Genomic DNA, 21,341 nt, shown 5'->3' on the forward strand with positions numbered 1-21,341 from the left:
TCACCTATTGTACCGTTTGCACTCAGTGTGAGTGACTCTCGTGGAGAGCATCAACTAAGTGACTCAAATGGTAATGTGGCATTTAATAGTGCTCAGGTTCATGTCCGTCCTTCCCAGGTGGTCATCTGTCTTTCATTCAGCGCGAGCCATTTGTAAGATGGAGTTTTTTATTTCTTATTTTTAATGATAATTAGGATATTTTCGGGGGAATGTGCCTCCGGGTAGTCAGCCACCGAGCATGGAAGGATCTGGTTGTTTCTTCACTACAAAGAAAATATATCTTTTCTTTTGGGGTATTATTTTACCCCGTTTTTTTATATCTCTCTCTCTGGCATCCCATATGGTTATCACTTTCCCTCTATCCAGTTGGGCTTTACCTCACTAACCATCTCCTTCACTATTGCCGAAAATGTCATCATCTCCTTTTTCCTAATCTCTCTCCGACATGTATTGTAGTGTGGGATTTGTGGTAATTTCTAATGGCTTCATGACAGGAATATCATATATTGCTGCTGTCAGATCTTGAACTTTTAGATCGTTATATGAAAAAACAGCCTTGTTTTCCGGATGACGAACCAGTATTTTTTTGTTTAAAAATGCATTTGCAAAACATTTTGTTGCCCAGAGACTGGAAGAAAAATCCAATATTCTCGAAAATTACATCACGCATGAGATTGTAATCCCTTTAACACGCCAGTAACGCATATTCAAGCGCAGACATTTCAGATATGGCTTCGCCGCACTCTAAATGAACTCTGGTGTCATCACTCCCTCGCTACGCCACTCGCTCACATCGCTCATCGTCTCCTTCCCAGGTTCATCTCGCCTGCCTCCCAGCTCGTCATCACCTTCTCCCTCATCTCGGTGCAGCTGCTGGGGGTCTTCGTGTGGTTCGCGGTCGACCCTCCGCACACGGTCGTGGACTACGGCGAGCAGCGGACTCAGGATTCCACGTCGGCGCGCGCCGTCCTCAAGTGCGACATCTCCGACCTGTCCCTCATCTGCTCCCTGGGCTACTCCATCCTGCTGATGGTGACGTGCACGGTTTACGCCATCAAGACGCGAGGCGTGCCGGAGACCTTCAACGAGGCCAAGCCCATCGGATTCACCATGTACACCACCTGCATCATCTGGCTGGCCTTCATCCCCATCTTCTTCGGCACGTCACAGTCCGCAGAGAGGGTGAGTGCGTGTCTATGTGTTCTGATGTTTCTCTTGAGTTTGTTGTTTACATCAATGCTACTAAATACACAACATAATCTGCATACCTTAACTGCTGTCTTTTTTTTTTTTTTTTTACATTTTCTTTATGAACTACAGTCTACAGAGAGTGTGAGTATATTGCAGATGTCTGTATGCCTTCGCCATCATCTTTAGTCTGCAAAGAGGATGAAACCATGGCGTGTGTGTGTGTAGGTGTGTGAGTGTGTGTGTACTTGTCTGTGTGTCTATATGTGGGATTACCCTGGAAATGACCTGTTTGGGATTTAAAGCAATTTTCTCTGAGACACCACAATCTACAGGAAATATGACTTCAGAGGGACATTCTGTGCATGTGCAGTTGAAAGATTTGACTTCATAGGATGCAATGGATATAAATGTTTTTTATGTGTTACTAATGTATATTTTTGTATAATGTCTTTCATAAGATGACAATTCACCGACAGGCGGGTTGTCACGGTGTGGTTTATGGGCTTCCTGTGAGCTTGAGCCCATTCTGCAGTATTTTTTTGGAATCACTTTTTTGGAGTCATACATTTGCATGTATTGCTATTGCAAAACGTCTGCTTTCTCTCTCTAGCAGATGACTTTTTTGGAGATCAAAACTCCATAGCTTGGCAATGAAAGATATGGGTTTTTTTCTTCAATTGTAGATATACTAATGGCTTAGAGTCCAAAATCTCCTGACAATCCGCAGTGAGTACAAGAGGATTTTCTGTCTGGCTGATTGACTAGATCCATGCCTCGGTCCAGGCTTTTAGAGGCTTGTACTTTACTGAGCTTATTCCTCCTTCCTTTAGTCAATTATTGATGTCTATACGGTGTAACTTTTAGAAGGTGAATGTGTGTGCCAGTGTGTGTGAAGCAGCCTTTACAAGGTTAGGGCTCCACCTAATGAATGCTGCTCTCATTATGGATGCACAGTTCATTATCCGCATGTGTATCGTGTTACATTTGATGTGTAATGTTATTCCAAGTCCTGACACCAATTTCAGGGGTCACATAATTATTCAAAAAATCAAAAAGAGCCTTTTTTCGTGTTTGTCTAGTGTGTGATTGACTGAAGACAAACTATAATTGACCAGTAGAGACACCAATGGGCTGCAAGGTGTCATAAAACACATTTTGTTAAAACTCAAAGTCAAGTGTTGATGTATGCAGACAACGCCTCGGAGTCGTCGTGTAAGACCAAAACGACGCCCCGTCCAAAACACTCAACGGGAGGAATCTGTTTTTTTCCCGTCACGCAAAAGGAGCATCTGGGGGTCGGAGATGCACTCAGATGTGTTATCAGTACCGGCACCGACCGCAATAAGTGGGCAGTCAGTGGCAGTATAAATATAACGTGTCAGCCACCACAACAACGAGAGGTCCTCGTAGCCATAACTGGCCACTTTTTAAAATATGATGCAGTTTGCTGAGATGATGCATGGACACTCACCCAAGGACACACAAGTAAAAAAAAAACATCAACTGCTTATTGCTCTAATTGCTCATTGCCCACTCACAAATACTGTCGCTATCACGAGGGACCAGTACTTAGATAATGTAAGTAAATTAAAGATTGTGTGATAAGAGGTGTCCTTTGATCTTATCACGTTAAAGTCAGAGGTTTGAGGAAGCATACACACATGAACTCATAACAATACAGTGCACACACTAAACCCTTCTTTTTACTCGCATGCGATTTATTGATTCCATTTTTTAATATTGCGTCTTCACTCTGGTTTTAGGAATAACATCTTTCGTACACTCGTTGAGATTCAAGGCAGGTCGTTTATTCCAGATGTCACAGGCTGTTGACGGATAAGCAGTGAACCGGCATGGTGGGGAACAAACAGATAGCACTGAATCATTCACATGGCCACATGTAAACACACACACACACACACACAAATCACAAACCTCAAGCTGTTTTGGAAAGAAATTTATCAAATCATAGCACAGCTCCAAAACTAATTGTGTCCTTCAGGAGTGCCCGGGAGTCTTTTTACACAATCTCACACGTCAGTCCACTTGTATCCTCCTCCTCGAGATGAACACCCACGGCCCTTGTGTTCACTGAAGGTTCAAGCCTTCCCTTCCTCCTCGCCCACGATAAGAGACGAAACTTGTGGGACATTTTTGTTTCTCTCCATTTCCTCGCGTCTCGGCGCATTTCCTCGTCGAGGCGCGCGTCGCAGGGCAAAAAAAATAACATCAAAGTGATCTAATCACACGTGACGTCAGGGAAATCACCCTCTGGCTTGATGTACAACAGGTTTTTCTTTTTCTAACTCTCATTTATTTATCTTCTCAAGAAGCAAGAAATGTCCTCTTCTTTTTTGCCTCAGTGAGGTTGTATTGCTTTTTTTAACTTAAAGCAATGACCTTTTTCACCTCACCACAGTCATGCAAATAGTATGTGGCGAGTGTAAATACAATTATGACCTACGAAGGGAAATATTACTGATTTAGTTTCCACAGGCGGAGGCTTCATCTGGATGCTTCTTTAACCTTTAAGTTGTATTTTCCGTGAGCCCATAACCTTGCATAGGCGCCCATGTGTGACCATTGGAAGGTGCTGATGTGTCACCATTCCTTTAGGGTCTGTTTACGCACGAGTGTGACTCTGAATGTCATTTGTGTGAGTCATATGTCTTTGTAAAGGTACGTCTGTGTGTGTGTGTGTGCATGTGTGTGTGCTATCTGCCATGCCGCTGTGTCCTCTCTCACTGGTTGGGCCGTTCAGCTAGTTAGAATGTCCACCGGTGACTTCTTGTGTATTGGCGTTTGAGTGTGTGCTTCTGGTGTGTTGCATTTAATTGGAATATCCACTAGTGCACATTTGTGTGTCTGTGTATGTTGTATCTAATTGGAATATCCTCTGGAGTGTGTGGCAGCTGGCTGGCTAACAGAGAGCGCCGAAGAGAGGGAGGAGAGTGAAAGGAATAAACAGGTAATGATGAGACTCGCTGATGGGGCTTTAACGAGGAGAGCTCTACCGAGGGCATCGGCGTGGTTTCCCGAATGGGCCGAGGCAGAAGAGGCGACGGCGAAGTCAGTCGGAGGTTCGATGACGACGCGACTGAAGTTTGGCATCCGGTGGCCGTCACGCTCGGCCTCATAAGCCACATAATAATAAACACCCTGGTTGAATGCCTCTCTGTGGGAGGGCTTTAAACTTGGCCGCACCTTTGACAAAAGAAATGTCAACCCTGTGTTCACAGCCTGCGCAGTGAGAGCAGCCTCGGTCCTTAATCAGTGTCCTCACAGGATGTGTGCCGGCGCAGTCGTGTGGCGGTAATCAGCGTTTTGGCAACGCTCAGAGCCCAAAGATATTGCTGTCTTTAAAAATGGAACAAAATAGACTTTAAATGTTGTGGTGAAACTTGAGCTGGTGCACTGCCTGTGTAGAAAGCTGGATTGCGTAGATGTTTGATCAGACCTGGTGAATGACCTTTTACTTTTTCCAACTCGGCTCTGATTAATTTGGCATGCAGCTACACGCGAGTCATAATTATGTTTTTTTCATGAAAACTCCACTCCCGACCTTTTCTTCATGGCTGTTTTTGGATGGAGGGACATTCAGTAACTGTGAGGGAGACCAGCTGACGTATTTTGTTTTTAATTAAGTGTTGACCTTCTTTTTTTTCAACCATTGAGGACATGATCAGGCATCTTCTTGCCTTTCACTTGCTCACTTTTTTTAAAGTAGTAAAAGGCCCGCGTTGACTGACAGAAAGGCTGGATATGCTGAGATCAGCAAAGTAGTCCGAGTGGAGCAGCGTAGGAAGGTGAAGCCCTGAGCGGGTTAAAACCTTCCACCTAAAGAAATGGAGCATTCCTTCAGAGCTTCTGTGTTGGATAGAAACCATATAGTATGGAACACAGTGTTCCCTTGATACATCATGACAAGTGCAGACTTGAGATTCTGCCGCATACTCGTCCCCTGGCCCCGCCCACTCGCTGTCATTCAGGTCTCGTTCCCTCTCATGGACAAACATACATGTGAGCAGGGCCTGATCTCTTGTATTTCTGCTATGAGAAAGAGAGGAGGAAAGAAGCACAGAGAGAGCGAGAGAATATAGAGAGAAAAGTGTCATCAGCGAGACTGAGACACAGCGACGCGGAGTGGGAATGTGAGAGATATATCGAGGGAGAGGAAGAGAGAGGGATTCCTAACCATCACCAACGAGGGGAGTATTGTTTTGAAATAGGTCATGCTACCATGCAGAGACTGCCGGCTCCGAACAGCTTCTCCGGCCCCCTGCAGAAATGGGAAAGGTTGTGTGTGTGTGTGTGTGTGTGCGTGCATCCCTCTGCCTCTCTCTGCTTGTTGTAAACCCTAACCCACAGGGTGCATCCTCTCTGCATCTGCCTCATCATTCCTTTGCCCGACACCACGGAGGGACGAGCATCTTTTCCCTTCTTCTCTTTCCTCCACCCTCTTTGCCTTCCCCTCGTTCTCTCTCTCTCCCCCAGTGAGCCGCCCTCTCCTGTTCTCCAGATGTCTCGAATATGGTCCGCTTGTTATCTTCCTGCTTCCAACAGAGGAAGAATCGCCCCCCCCCCCCCCCCCGCTGCTACCCACAAACCCACTCACTGCGTGTGTGAGCGTGTGTCGTTTGTTTTTTTCACAGCACGTCTGTTTGGGTTTTTTAGACATTATATGTGGACCAGTTGCTTATTTGAGTGAGTTTTTTTTTCCCGTTTCGTTTTTTGATAGTTATGCTCAAAGAGCGCCGCTGCTGCTGAGTGACAGAGATCAGGTGCACGCTTTTTAAGTCTCTGATTGGCCAGAAGTTTCGCTCCTGTCCACCCAAAAGAGAGGCTCTGCTTTAAATTGGACATTTTAATATAAATCCGTTTTATCAATCCTCGATTTGATCTCCATGAGTGGGTACTGGGTGAGAAAACGAGGTATGCGTCCCAGCCGAAACCTCAGCTTGGAGACAGTCATCTCTCTTTCTTCAATGTGGCAACAGAAGGCCAGAAAGCAAGAATCCGCAGATTCAGTCCTTCTGCTATTCAGACCTCTCAAGGCCTCCTATTCACTTTATCTCTGTGTTACATTCACCATCTCTCTCTCTCTTACACACACACACACACACACACACCTACACTGCTGTCTAACCTTAGGCCAATGCCAGGCCCGAGAGTTCTAACCTCAAAGTAGTCTCTTTAAGAAGTGAAGAATGGCAAATAGCCTCCTTTTGAGTAACACTTCTCTCTGCTTCCCCCCCTCCCTGTGATTGGTCCTCAGGAGTATATAAAGAACACATCTACGGTACCTGCCTCACAAATCCATCACTGCTTCTTAGCACACACACACACACACACACACCAACACGCACACACAGTGATCACCGTCTTCAGACAGATTCATGGCCGTGACTGTGGTCCCGGCGGAGAGCAACAGTGACCGCCCAGATCCTTACCGGGAGCAACCGTCAGTAATCAATCCACACTAATCTGAGGACGGAAGAGAGACAGGGAGGCTGAAGTTTTTATTTAAATGTCACAGTGAGAAAGAGGAGACAGAGCGGGTGGAAACAAAAGAAGAGAGATGGAGGATGAGAGACAGAAAAGGAGGCAGCAATAGGGAAAATATGAGGCAAAATCATCCAATGCTAAAGATAGAGGAAGAGAGGCGAGCTAATATCAGAGAGAGAGAGATGAATGTAGATAACAAATGAGGGAAGTGTAAAATTCAAACACTGAGATAAAAAAAATTGGAGGTGGGAAAACTGAGAATTGTCAGAATTGCTTTAGAATTAAAAAGATGGCCAACGCTCATAAGTGAATCTGTCACACACACACACACACACACACACACACACACACACACACACACACACACACACACACACACACACACACACACACACACACACACACACACACACACACACACACACACACACAGCACATGACAAACTGGTAAATAAATGCTCATCCAGTTTGTGGAAATTATACTACCTTTGGTTGAGGTTATGGTGAAAATTGAAAAAAAAATGAAAACTATCCTATTCTTTCTGGTCAGCTAAAATACCAGGAAACAGCTCCTAGTTCCCGCAGTAGCCATCCTCAGGGATGAACAGAACCGGAGAGAAAACATTCACTTCTCACCAACATGTCCTCCTTCAGACGTCGTGACGCTTTCACTCTGACAGAGTTTACTGATCTGCGACATCATTATCTGCAACAGGCAGGGAGTAGGAAAAAAACTCACTACTTTTATTCACTTTTGAAGGAATGAGTTGCTCAATCTTTTGCAGGGTGCTGGGGGGAGGAGAGTGGAGGGGGGGGGGGACAGAAAGCAAGTGTCAGATCCTGACATGAAACACTGAGATGTTGAAGGATATGGGAACGCCCAAGGGGACCTCACATAGAGACGTTGGCAGTCACACACACACACACACACACACACACACACACACACACACACACACACACACACACATACATACATATACTCATACATGTTCCTCCAGGGACCAATAGAGACAAGAAAAGAGCAGTGTGCTTCAAAGATCTAAAGGACTTCCTCTTTGAGGCCCAATGCAATAGTCATCTTTATACACCTTACATCTCTGGAACAGCACTAAAATAACAGACATTAAATATGCTGTTATTTATTCTGTTTTATTATTTTCCACCTGCGCTGGAGGTGCCAATTCTTCATTCTATTTTAGATAGATAGATAGATAGATAGATATATACTTTATTAATCCCCAAGGGGAAATTTGTCGTGACAGTAGCAGCAACACACAAGAATAAAAACAAAACACAAAATATAAGAAACAGGGATGAAAGATATAGAAGTATACAAGTAAAATAAAAGTAAAATACAAAACAAAAATATATATGTAAATATACAACACACATGCATACACAACACACAACAACACTGACAAATCAAATACAAAATATTAAATATAGACAGAGTGCAAAAAGCAAAGTGTGTGTATGAGTGCAGAGCAAATGAAATGAAATGTGTGTATGTGTGTAGTGCAAACAAATGAGATGTGTGAAGTGCAGATCAACATAGTGTAAGTATTCAGTTATTGCACTATGATCTGGCAAGAGGTGATCTGTTATAGAGCCTCATAGCCGCCGGCAGGAATGTTCTCCTGTATCTGTCCTTGTGGCAGCGGAGCGTGAGGAGACGTCTGGAGAAAGTACTCCTCTGTCCCTGTAGGAGGTGGTGGAGAGGGTGGTCCGGGTTGTCCAATATGGACACCAGTTACTTCAACGTCCTCCTCTCCACCACCTGTTCCAGGTGCTCCAGCTGGCAGCCGATGATGGAGCCAGCCTTCCTAACCAGTTTGTTAAGACGGCTGGTGTCACCGGCTCGATGCTGCTCCCCAGCAGACAATGGCAAAGTGCAGCACACTGGCCACAACCGACTGGTAGAATAACTCCAGCATCTTGCTGCACACGTTGAAGGATCAAGCTTCCTCAGGAAAAAGAGTCGACTCATCCCCTTCTTGTACACAGCGTTGATGTTGGCCTTCCAGTTCAGTCGGCTGTCGATGGAGACGCCCAGGTACTTGTACTCCTCCACCATGTCCACGTCCACTCCCAGGACACTCAGAGGTGGAGGAGCTGTCGCTTCCTCCTGAAGTCCACCACCATCTCTCTGGTCTTGGCCACGTTCAGCCGCAGGTGGTTCTCATCGCCCACTTTACAAAGTCACTCACCACTGCCCTGTACTCCTCCTCCCGTCCATCCCTAATACACCCGACCACTGCAGAGTCATCAGAGTACTTCTGCAGATGGCATGACTCCGTGTTGTACTGGAAGTCACTGGTGTACAGGGTGAAGAGGAAGGGAGACAGAACAGTTCCCTGTGGGGCTCCAACATCACTGACCACCGTTCCAGACAGCACACGGCCCATTCTGACAAACTGTGGTCTGCCTGTGAGGTAGTCAGTGATCCAGGAGATGGTGGACGCGTCCACACCGACCACCCGCAGCTTCTCACTCAGCAGCAGTGGCTGGATGGTGTTAAATGCACTGGAGAAGTCAAAGAAAGTGACTCTCACAGAGACACCGGTTCCATTATGTCAGATTGTAGAAAGACTGCCTGACACAGCAAATCATGCACTGAAGATGATAACATAGTTCTTTTGTATGGTCTTTTTTGTGCTTGTTAACTTTCCATTGTTTTCATTCTGATGCTTTTAAAATTATTAGCAGTGAAGTAAATTCAATTCAGTTTATGTTATGTTATCCAGCTCAATATTTGCCTCAGAGGGCTTTACAATCTGTAAACAGACGACATCCCTGTCCCAGGACCTCACATCGGATCAGGAAAAACTCCCAAGAAATAGAAAAAAATCCTTTCACAGGGGGAAAAAAAGGAAGACATCTTCAGGAGAGCAACAGAGGAGGATCCCTCTCCAGGATGGACAGATGCAATAGATGTCAGGTCTTTGTGACGGGTTGAGGCTCAGGCGCAGAGAGACAGGCTGGACGCAATATAAATAACAAAAAAAAGCACTCTTTAATGAGGCAAAACAGTTTACAAAAAACAAGGTCCAAAAGGGGCAGGCAGAGGATCGTCGGTCAGGGCAGGCAGGATCAGATACGACAGACTGGACGACGGGAAAAAGACACGGAACTAGCGACGACAATCCGACAGCAGACAAGGGAAAGACTGACACAATATATAGAGGGGGAAACACAGGTGTACGACATCAGACAGTAACGAGACAAGAGTGGCTGAGGGCAGGTGCAGGGAATTAAACAATTAAGACAGAGAAGACACAGAGGAGACATAGGAGACACGGAACACAGGAGAAACAGAACCGGGTGTTACAATAGATGCCATGTGTACAGAAGGAATCATTACAGAGTTACAACACATTCAATGAATATGACAGGTATGAATAATTCGTAGTAGCCAGAGAGGTAGAGAGAGGGGGCGGGGCATCAGCAGGGCCACGGCACAAGGCATCAGACACAAGTCACGAAGACTCCGGGTGGCAAGTAGACTTAGTAATGTGTGTGACGCAAACGCACTATAACAAGGCAACGATGCTGCAGCATCCAAAACATTGTACATTGATGAAAGAAGCCATAGTAGATGCCCCGATTTAATTAGCGGCGTACTTCTCTTCCCGCTGATCCCGAGAGAAATTCAAAGTGCGTTGCCCTTCAAGCCGTTGCTGTGCAGATGCAGTAACCTGGCATCCGGTCGCTGGCGAGGGTCAAGGGATACTTGGCGAGATGATTTTGGAGCTCTGTCAGACGCAGAGCGCCGTGTTGCATCCACGTCTGATTCAGGAATAGAAAGTCTGGTCGACGTCGAATTATTCCAGTCGGTGCTTTTCAGATGAACTGAACTTTCATATCGTTGGAGCATTTTGAGTGTCGTCTCTCATTCAGCGTTGTTAACCGTCAGAGCCACTTCACATAATTATAATATCATTCTGTTTGTAGTCTGGGAGTACATTGGTTTGGAGCGGTCGCTGTACTCAAACGTAACGTATTCAAGTTTGTGATATCTATCTTTTTTTCTTTTCTTTCAGTACCCGCTGTGCAATCTATCTCTCAGTGTGTGTGCATTTGTGTGTGTCTGTGTGTACTTAATATTGCCAAACCAAGACAGAAAGAGCAAAGACCAATGAGTGCCACCCTTTAGTCGCCCGTTGTTCAGCAACAATCAGCTTGGCAATGGGGCTTCACGCATACAGTATCAAATTAATAACATAAAGAAAACAAAACACGGCATTAATATGTTGCCGTTTTTGCGAAGGCAAGGAAGCCGGAGACATTTCTTTCACCCCGAGGTGGAATTTCAACACACGGTTGAATTACAGGAGTTCAGGGACTCTCACAAACATAATGAAGAAAAGTACCAGACCTCTAAAGTGTTCCCTGAAATGAAGTCACCCAACGACGGCCATGACTGTATTACCTTGATTGATTTATTCCTTCCATTAGAATTACAAAAGACAGCAGGGACTATGTAGTCTGACACGAGTATCACTGGTGGGAGGGGCTTAGTGTAATTTTCAGCCCGATATCGAACAAAAAATTGCATAAAGCTGCAGAAACGGGCGCATTTGTCACGTCAATGACAGAAGAGCAGACGTACCGTTACTCCCGGTTTATTTGTTCATGGGGTCAAACGCCGCCCCCCCCCTTCTACAATTAGAAAGCAGTCTGCTGACTGATGAGGCTCCATGTTGCTCCTCGCTGGGTATTTTAATTGGCTGGAGCTGTGCACAGTGGGGTCACCGTCACGTCGGTTAGTCAGCCGGCGTTCTCATCGAGGCCGCCCTCCGAGAAAGCGTTACCGCGAAACCTTTATGCACAACCCAAAATGAGTTTGACTTGAGACGACCGGCCTCATAACGATCTGCGAGTCAATACGAGCTTCACTAACAAGCCGCGGCAGAGCAAACACAGACGTAACATGATTTCACGGAGTAACCTGTGCACTCTTTTAAACACGGACAGAACTTAGGCCAGGATGGATTAGATGGAGTGAAAATGTCTGTTTTTGCAGACGATAATGAGGAACGCGCTCGGGACCAATTAAGTCGGCGGGACACAAAGCTGAAATATTGAGACGCAGAATCTTGTGACGGGGCTCTGTTTAAAATGAGTTGTTCATCACAGCACCAGGTTGGACACATGCAGGTGATGGGCGTGTGAAATGCAACTTGGGGATTTGACAAACTCTGAGTGAAAAACATATTGCTACTAAAAAGCAGAAGAACAAAAAAACACCTACTCTTCTCACCATTCATCAGTTGCTTTAAAACAGGGTTTCTAAATGATGCTCATCGCTGCCACAGTTGGAGCTTTGAACTGAACACAAACTGAGTGATATCTTGATCTGAAGCAGTCCTCCCTTCTTTAGATTGATATTCTTCCTTCTTTGATATTCTATATGGAAAATAAAGATGATTCTTTAATTGTGTTATACTCAGAAGGATTACAAATACAACGTCCTAATTATTCACTTTAATGATACTTAATTGTGATATCCCCCTGAAGGTAATGTTTTTTTGTGCCATTTGATGCAAAGTTCTGAATATATGGAGAGAAAAAAAATCATGAATAAAAAATCCTGCACAGTCAGAAGCGCGAAGAACTGGAACGGTCACGCTCCCATTTTTTAAATAAATAAATAAATCAAAATAAAATAAACTCCCATGGCTCAGGTGATTAAAATGACAAGTGGTTCCATGGTGTGCGTGAACAGAAACAGGAGGTGGGAGTTAGAAACACACACACCTACACACACACACACACACACACACACACACACACACACACAGCTAGCTTGAAGGTTGGGTCAGCCACCTGTCAAGGACATCGACACTCATTATCAACATGATGAGATGGAGAGAAAACAATAAAGTTGGTGAGACAAAGAGTTAAAATCAGATAGAGTTTCAAAAGACTACGAGCAGATACAAGATAGTGTAATAAAAAGAAAGGGAGGGGAAATAAAACATATTCCACAGAGATACGGGATAGTTTGGGGATCAGTAAGGGCAGCGATGAGGGGGCGACAAGTAGAGGATGGAGCGACTGAAAGATACAAGCTGTCTCCGGGAATTAAATGTGCCATGCACAATGCTTTCTCACCCCTATATTGTTCAACATCAATAATCACTCTCTTTTCTTTGTTGTTTTCTTTCTTTCTAAACATGAAACAAAAGCTGTCACCAGTCATTTATTTCAAACGTGGACTGGTAGACAAAAGGAGAGCTTAAGTTCAATTTAATGCAAATGAACAGCGAAGGGCTTTTGATCTCCCATTATTAAACTTCTTTTTTTACTGAAGATCCAATCAATCATTGTCTTCCTCTGGCGTATAAGACCTGTTCCCCGTCTCTTCACCTGGACCATGATGACATGTACTTCATGTGTACATGTCATCCGTCTCTCCTGCATGTGTATATCAGTGAGCGGAAATTGCACTGTCTGCAGAAGATAGGCCTAATTTAGTTAATTGGCTTCTGATGGTGGCGTGTTCACCAGCTGTAATTTCACAGTGTCATTTATGTAGTACAGCCAACCAACCCAGAACAGCCTTCAACGTGAGCCGTCACGCCTCGACCATCGGCCGCGAAGAGTAGAACGCTTTCTCGACACTTAACTATCAAGCCGCCTGTCTCTTTGGATTAGCCACGTCTCCCGGGAATTACATTCTCTTACCGCTCGTCAGTATTAGCCAAATGAATTCAGTGAAAATGTGAGCTGCCAGAGAAGATGCCACTCATATGTCCTCCAATAAAATATATTGAATATATACACTACTGTTCAAAAGTTTGGGGTCATCCAGACAATTTCGTGTCTTCCATGAAAACTCACTTTTATTTATCAAATGAATTGAAAATTGAATAGAACATATCGTCAAGACATTGACAAGGTTAGAAATAATGATTAATATTTGAAGTATTAATTTTGTTCTTCAAACTTCAAGCTCAAAGGAAGGCCAGTTGTATAGCTTATATCACCAGCATAACTGTTTTCAGCTGTGCTAACATAATTGCACAAGGGTTTTCTAATCAGACATTAGTCTTCTAAGGCGATTAGCAAACACAATGTACCATTAGAACACTGGAGTGATAGTTGGTGGAAATGGGCCTCTATCCACCTATGGAGATATTTCATTAGAAACCAGACGTTTCCACCTAGAATAGTCATTTACCACATTAACAATGTATAGTGTGTATTTTTGATTAATGTTATCTTTATTGAAAAAACAGTGCTTTTCTTTGAAAAACAAAGACATTTCTAAGTGATCCCAAACTTTTGAACGGTAGTGTATCTATGAGCCCCTCTGCCGTTTCTGCAATTCTGAGCCCTCACATCCACCGTACCTGGCGGGAAACCATTTTGAAACTTGACAACGAAATGTGGGAAAGGACTACGACCACGACTCACCCTGTGGGGAACCCCCCCGCTTTCATCAGGAGGTTCATCAGGCTGCACTCCACCCACAGACTCTCGACAGACAGAGACTCGGCCCCCCATTAAGTTTTCCCTTCCCAGAAAGTGTGATACGCAATATGGTGTTGGAATGCATTCTGGCTTCATTATCCTTGATTTACCGTCAAACAAGAGCAATAAGTCATGATTATGTTGGGGAAACTAAAATTAGCATACCAGTTTATCATATATCATATCTCGCCAATTATACCAGAAAACTGGGGTTTTGGCACAACAAATTACAATAGATGTGCCGACTGAATACGCTTGCACCTCCCTGACACCTGGAGTGGCTTCAGCTTTGCTTTATTAGCTCAATCCAGATCCAGACTGAGAGATCAATCCTCGACCAACCCCATGTGGCCGAGGACATCCGGCTGTGCGTGGCCCACTGGGTCGGAGGGGAACAACAATATTTTGTGTCCATTGTGATACGGTATGCTGAGGGTGAAATGGACCCTGAACACCATGTTTTGCAAATATGTTTAATATGAGATACGGTTTTCTTACACGAGATGAAATGTGTGCCCTAGAGAAAATATTACTCATCGACACTGTCCAAGTATTGAGGCATCACTTTCTTCAACCTGAGGACTGAAAGTGAACCCGTCTGTCCACAGAGTGTACACTCTGCTATTTCCCTTTTGTCTCCAGATCCTCTTTATCCTCGTCTCTTTTCTCCCCAGGTGTTAAGAGCACATCAGGCATCCCTCCACCCCTCCGTTTCTCTTTCTAAATCTCTTCCTATCACGGACCACAGATTCTCTGCCCTGTAAATGTCTTAAACCTTAGGGGAATAAATTGTATGCAGCTATCTGCTAAGCATCTGCTTTCTGTGTGCAACTTTTGGGATAATAGAGCACTCTTCCGAGGCACGCGTTTCTAGCCGATATCAGCTGTAGACAGCGAGGTGGAGGAGGCCAGTCTCAGTGTGAATATGTTTCTTTGTGTAAATAACAGCTGGAAGCCACACCATTGGTCCAAAGGTTAGATGGAATAGAAGTGGCTATCGTTATCCTTGCTGCTGTTTTGATAAGAGCTTCAGGGACTCTCTCTCTTTCCCTGTCCTTTTTTACTGCTATTCATGCCTTTTTTGATGTAGGTTATTCCATTTTGACTCTTTTATCAACTCTCTTTCAAAAAATTCTCACATCTTTTCTGAATCTAAATCTTTTCTGTTTCATTCATGTCTCTGTTTCTGAAAACACCTCCTACAGCCACTCACTGATCAATACAATTTAATTAAATGCAACATGGCGAAGTACAAATTAGTCCATAAATGATGTCTTTTATGTCCCTCATGATCTTTCTTTGCTCATTGTGTAACTGCTGGTCCCATCTCAAACAACTGCACATTTCTGTCCCATAATAGTGTGTTGTTTTGTGTGTCTTGTGGTTGAGGTAAAAGTCATCAGTGGCCTTTGCTGCCGGTGGACTCCCCTTTTCGTCTACGGCCAATGTTATCAACCGACACCTTTGTTCCTCTTCCTCTTTATTTTTGAACAAAATTGTTCACACGATTTTAAACGTTTAGATTTTTGGAAAAATAAAATGTGGCTTCTTCAAAAGCCTGTTTGGTAGAGGTAGAGATTTGGGTTTTGTCAGGTTAAGGATACTTTGGTGGTTGTGGTTAGGCATCTAATGTTGATGGGAATGCTTTAGAGTTCTGGGAATGCTTTAAGTCCAAATATGGACAAAAATATGAATGGGGATCATTCAAAGGAGCACGATTATATTCACAATATCTTTGTTGAATGAATCACATTTACCAAAGAGCTCTTTTTGAGGTCAGAGGCAAGCAGTTTGGTTGAGAAATGAGAGACATTTAACTAAAACATGTGTTGCTGCCAGTGTTCTCTGCTTCCTTTACATATTCCCGAGGCATATTTACCATTTACAGGCTGAAAAAAAGAATTCTGAATTAAATTACCGAATGAAAAATGAGATCTGTGTGCAGGACCCTGACTGTTAGTTTAGTCCCCTGAGTGTCTTGGTCTTTGTATTATTTAATGCCCCAAGAATGCTCGCACCTAACGTCTTTGTATTTAACGCATGTACTTTGTGTATCTCTGTTTGCACGGAGGTACCGTGTATGTCTTTTAGTGATGAATGATTCATGACGTGGTTACACCACCTTTTTTATTGAGCCGTGCTACATGCAGGGAGTTCGTCGACAGTGGCGGAGCAAACTTTACCCAAAGCAAGCCACCAAAGCACCGCGACTGTGCGCCCACATTTCTACTTTCTCTCTGGCTCTCTTACTCATTTGATCTTGGTCTCTACGAGTGCCTCTCGCCTCCTCCTTCCTTCACTCGCCATGCCTCTCTTTTACTTTCCCCTCCAGGCTCCGTCCCTCCATTTCTACTCCCCTCTCCCGTTAATCCATCTCAGCCCTCCTTTTTTACTGTCGGTCTCCCTCCATATTGGCAGACAGCGCTCGCCCGATGGGCTCCATGTCTTGTCAGCTGTGTGGGGTCTCTCCTCTCTCTCTTCCTCCAAACTACTCTCTGAAACTCACAAAGTACCCGAGGACTAGTGCTCAGTCCTCTGCAGTCTGCTTCGCTGTCTTCCTGTTTCATTATAACTGCCCTCCGACTGACTTGGCGGAATTCTATGAGGTCATAGTCTTAATTTAGTTGGGTTTATATAACAATCCCTGCAAGTACATGTCATCATACCTCTCCTTCAGTCCACTGCATGTACCCCTCCAAAGACGTCTAGTCGATGATACTTAACAATATGTGCCTGGTTCAGCCTGCCAAATTAATGCTAAGAATCATTTCACATTCTTAGATAAAGATTCAAGCTCTGCAGCACACAGGCAATTAAGCAAATGCACTAACGCCATAATTCCACATAGCATCTGATCTACCTGCCTGTGTGTAATTGTAAGTGTCACTACATAAATGTTCTGCCAATGTTGCCCTTGTTAGACCATCCTCTGCTACCCGTTTCCCCCTCTTATCTTTCCTTCTCCTCTTTCCCTCACCAGACACACTCAGTTGGACAATTACACAGACTCTCTCTGACAACTGGAAATGTGATAAATGACTCTTGCACCATCCCTCTGTGTTTCTCTCCTCCAAGATGTACATCCAAACTACCACCCTGACCATCTCTCTCAGCCTGTCTGCCTCTGTCTCTCTGGGGATGCTCTACATGCCCAAGGTCTACATCATCCTCTTCCACCCCGAGCAGAACGTTCCCAAACGAAAACGCAGCTTCAAGGTGAGGCCCTGTGAAATTCTTGAGTCTTGCATGTTACATTTTCTGGAATATCTTCCATATCTCAAAGGGTTTGAGTTTACATTTTGACTGATATATTCAATATGATTCACGCTGATAAAATGAGGATAATACATTAAACGATACACTATGTATAATTATATTGAACGAAAGACGGCTGCCACAACTAATTATATTAACCCTCCTGTTACCTTTAGGGTCAATTTGACCCCATTCAATGTTTAATGTCGGTGTTCTTTGGGGTCAATTTGACCCCAGGCTGTTTTTCACTGTGTCAAGCATATAAGAAATATCAACTTTTTTATATATTTAAAGGACTATTTAGGTAGTCAACAAACAAACATAAAGTACCTCACACTTAAACTTGGAAAACAATATTAATTCTAATAATTTTCAGGAGGTTTTAATTGCTGGGGTCAAATTGACCCCAAGGGTAAAATATGTCAGTAAATATAAAGGTAACAGGAGGGTTAAACATTGAATGGGGTCAAATTGACCCGAAGGCAACAGGAGGGTTAAATACAATTGATTAGAAACATATTTGGCAACACGGCTCTGCTGCAGCAACGTCTACGCTGGGGCAACGTCTACCTTGGGGCAACGTCTACGCTGGGGCAGTATTCCAGCCACTGTAGCCTCCATCCTTTTGTCACTCATATTATGAATTACAGGAAATGACGCCATCTCCTTCATTTTTGGATGTCTCTAGAGTAAGCATTTGAAAATTGTCGACAGAGACTACCAATAAAGTGGAGAAGAGTCAAACGCACAATTACAGGTTCTAACTAAAAAAATTAATTAACGAAACTAAAAGACACACTTGACTTCCTTCTGTTGTGGGCCAGGTCCCAATAAACACTTGAATGACCAAGTGCTTCCTGTATGGTACTAGTACAGAAGGAATACAGTTGTTTTTTAAATTAAGTAGGAAAAAACACTTTAATTAATCAAAGTAATAATCAGCGGATTATTCGATGACCAAAATAGTGGTCGGATGCAGCCCGACTAAAGAGGGGAAGCAGATCGTGTACCACACCCACAATCTTCATTTTCAATGAATGTATTTCTGAATGTGAATACATGATGATACAGGCAATTGTGACAGCTGCCACCATGTCGGGGAAACTGAACCAGAAGGGAGGAGACCGGCCCAACGGAGAGGTGAAGACTGAGCTCTGTGAGAGCATGGAGACCAACAGTGAGTAAGAGAACACCAGAGTTTTATACCTATACATATAAAAACTACAGAAAGAAGGAAATCTTCCAGTCGATTTGTATTACATCAATCCACATAATGCTTGAATACATGTTGAGAGATCAACGCAAAAGCACACACACACACACAATAATACACGTAGAGCGGTTAACACTGTATTATTTAAGAGGCAGCATGATAACAGCTGTTTCTATGGAGTTATTTACTCTTTCAATCATATAGTTGATCTCTTGCTCCCGACAAGTGGGTAGTACATATGCTCTCTTTAACTGCATGTCATGACAGAGTAGCACAATACAAACAAACAAACCCTATTTTCTGGAAGATTTGGGGGTTTAGCGCTGATCAAGTAGACGTTTAATTCCGTTTTGAAAATGAATATCTTGCCTGCCTTTTTTTTTTTTGCATAACAAAAAGCAGCTGCAACATTGACAGATTCTCGATAGCACTGTGTGTCTTCTCCGAGCTCCGACGGCGGAGCACCGTCACGCTCACGTCAAAGCTCTGTTTGTTTGGTGTTCAGCCGGTTCTGCTTCATCAGCGATCCGTGGAAGGAATGACAGGAGTGCATGTGAGTGTGCATGTGTGCCTTAGTGCATGCGCATGCATGATTAGCTGCTCGTGTGCATGTGTGCACGTAAGCTCGAGTATGCGTGTCTATCAGTCTGCTAAAGTGTTGATTAGTGTGTCCTTTGTTGTGTGTGTGTGTGTCTCTCCAAACTCATAAACACATGTTGGTGTCAGCCTAGCTTTGCATGTGTCGCTGTGCCGACCGTGAACAGGGCATGTTGGGTAATGAGTTTTTGACCTGTGTTTTCCCATCAGCACTTTATTAGCACCAGTGTATTATAACTTATATTTATTCATTCCTGGATTTATTTATTTATACATTTATTTAAGCATTTATTTATGTATACATTTATTTACACATTTATTTAAGCATTTATTTATTTATTTATACATTTATTTAAGGATTTATTTATTTATTCCCATATTTATTCATGCATTTATTTATTTATACTTAAGTCATTTTGAGTCCTCCATACCAGTGAAGGAAGCAGGTCACAGGTTATTCATTTAGCCGATAGTTAAATTGCTTATTCATCTCCTCTCATACTTCACTTTACAAACAACGACATTGGAGTTGAATAAGTTCCATATGTATACAACAGAGTTGAGGAGTGTTCTTTGGAAAACATCAGCAAAAAGCTGTGGGCATTTTTCATGTCTGCATCCACTAACACACATTCCTTTGATAAATGCTTTGTTTTCTTCTTCTTTTTTTGGTCTTCAAGGACTTTTTTTCTCTCCCCTTATTCCAGCAGTGTGATGGCAGAGCACAAGTGAAAGAAATAAAAGTAGCTGTATGAATGCATCAGAGTATAACAATGGCGCAGTTAGAGGCCTGACATTGCTACACAAACACTGACATTCACCGCGGAGCGCCTGAGGGGACACAAGACATAATGGGTTTGACAAAAAGCCTCAACGACTCCGGTGGACTGTGCGTGTGACACTGTTTCGTGAACATCGTGACAAAAATCTCCTCTCAACTGCTCTTTCTTATGTTCTTTTTCCTTTCCTCCTTCCATTCCTCCAATCGGTCCCTTCTCTTTCATTCCTTTCTTCATTGTTCTTGAACTCATTTTCGCTCAATGTTGTTATCGCCTTCTTTCCTCCTTCCTGTCCATCGCCCACCTTTTTTTCGTATTCACGCAGCTTCATCAACTAAGACCACATATGTCAGCTACAGCAATCACGCCATTTGAAGGGACCACAGAGGATGAAGAAAGGGATTGGACAGGAGAGGGGGGCCGGTGTCTTGGGGCGGTGCCGAGAGAAAGAAGGAGCCACCGTTCGAAGCCGATTGGTGGAAGAAATGGCGGACAGACTGAGCGCCCAATGGAATCAAAGCATGAGACATTTTTGTATTGTTCAGCATCAAACCACAAAGAGGTGGGACCACATAAGTCAGTGTGCCTGCTTTCCCGCTCACACCTCATTGGTCCTACCATGAACTTACCCATTAAAAAAAAAAAAAGAGAGAGAGACAACATTTAAAAAAAAGAGACATACCATAGGACACTTTGGTGGACAGAGCAACTATTACAATTTACACACATAAAAAGAAAAAGACAAAAAAATCTCAGAAACCATGTAGACATTATATCTAAAAGGGCAAATGTGGGTACTGGGAAAGAGATTTAACAGATTACATTTTAAAAGATATTTAAAAAGAGAAATGTCAGAGAAAATCTATGAGACTCAAACATGTTTGTTGTTATTCTCTACTTGTGAGTATTTTTGTGGTTGTGACGATTTTTTCATTCTTGTCTCACCGTTGTCTGGTGGATCGCCCTTGCATAATGAGATGAGTGTGTTTCCCCTTGCTGTCTTGGCTAACCGGGTTGTCGCCTTGGGTTGTGAACCTGTAAAATGCCATGGTTGAAGCATGCCAGTTTTTATACAAAAAGGAGATTTATTTATAATAAAGGAATGTTTTGCAAAAGTGTAGATTGGTGGTCGTTTGTACGTTTGTGGTGTTGAAGATGACCCCTTCCTTCACTGATCTGTAGGTGCATGGATGGATGGCAGATCGTGGCAAAGCACCATCCATTCAAATGTCAGCATTACTTCCCTCACAAGTGAATCATGCTTTTTACCTGTAGATGTAGATATGTAATTGATTAGCAATACACGCAGAACACTGTGTGGT

The 21,341-nt window shown here is 43.6% G+C and overlaps 1 protein-coding gene across 4 annotated transcripts in view; it reads left to right on the plus strand.

The window, feature by feature from the left end:
* Nucleotides 1-21,113, plus strand: part of grm8a (glutamate receptor, metabotropic 8a) — a 219,619-nt gene extending 198,506 nt beyond the window's left edge. For 2 of the 4 annotated variants that reach the window (XM_056424290.1, XM_056424294.1), the window contains 4 exons: nt 816-1,182; nt 17,251-17,391; nt 18,502-18,607; nt 20,345-21,113. In XM_056424290.1, the coding sequence (XP_056280265.1) occupies nt 816-1,182; nt 17,251-17,391; nt 18,502-18,607; nt 20,345-20,394 (664 nt within the window). In that variant the 3' untranslated portion in view covers nt 20,395-21,113. Of the gene's footprint in view, nt 1-815; nt 1,183-17,250; nt 17,392-18,501; nt 18,612-19,947 lie in introns of all 4 variants that reach the window. The other 2 variants (XM_056424292.1, XM_056424293.1) reach the window with 2 other exon arrangements.
* Nucleotides 21,114-21,341: the final 228 nt, after the last annotated feature.

Source organism: Pseudoliparis swirei, chromosome 10, assembly GCF_029220125.1.
Source record: "Pseudoliparis swirei isolate HS2019 ecotype Mariana Trench chromosome 10, NWPU_hadal_v1, whole genome shotgun sequence".
Lineage (NCBI taxonomy): Eukaryota > Metazoa > Chordata > Actinopteri > Perciformes > Liparidae > Pseudoliparis > Pseudoliparis swirei.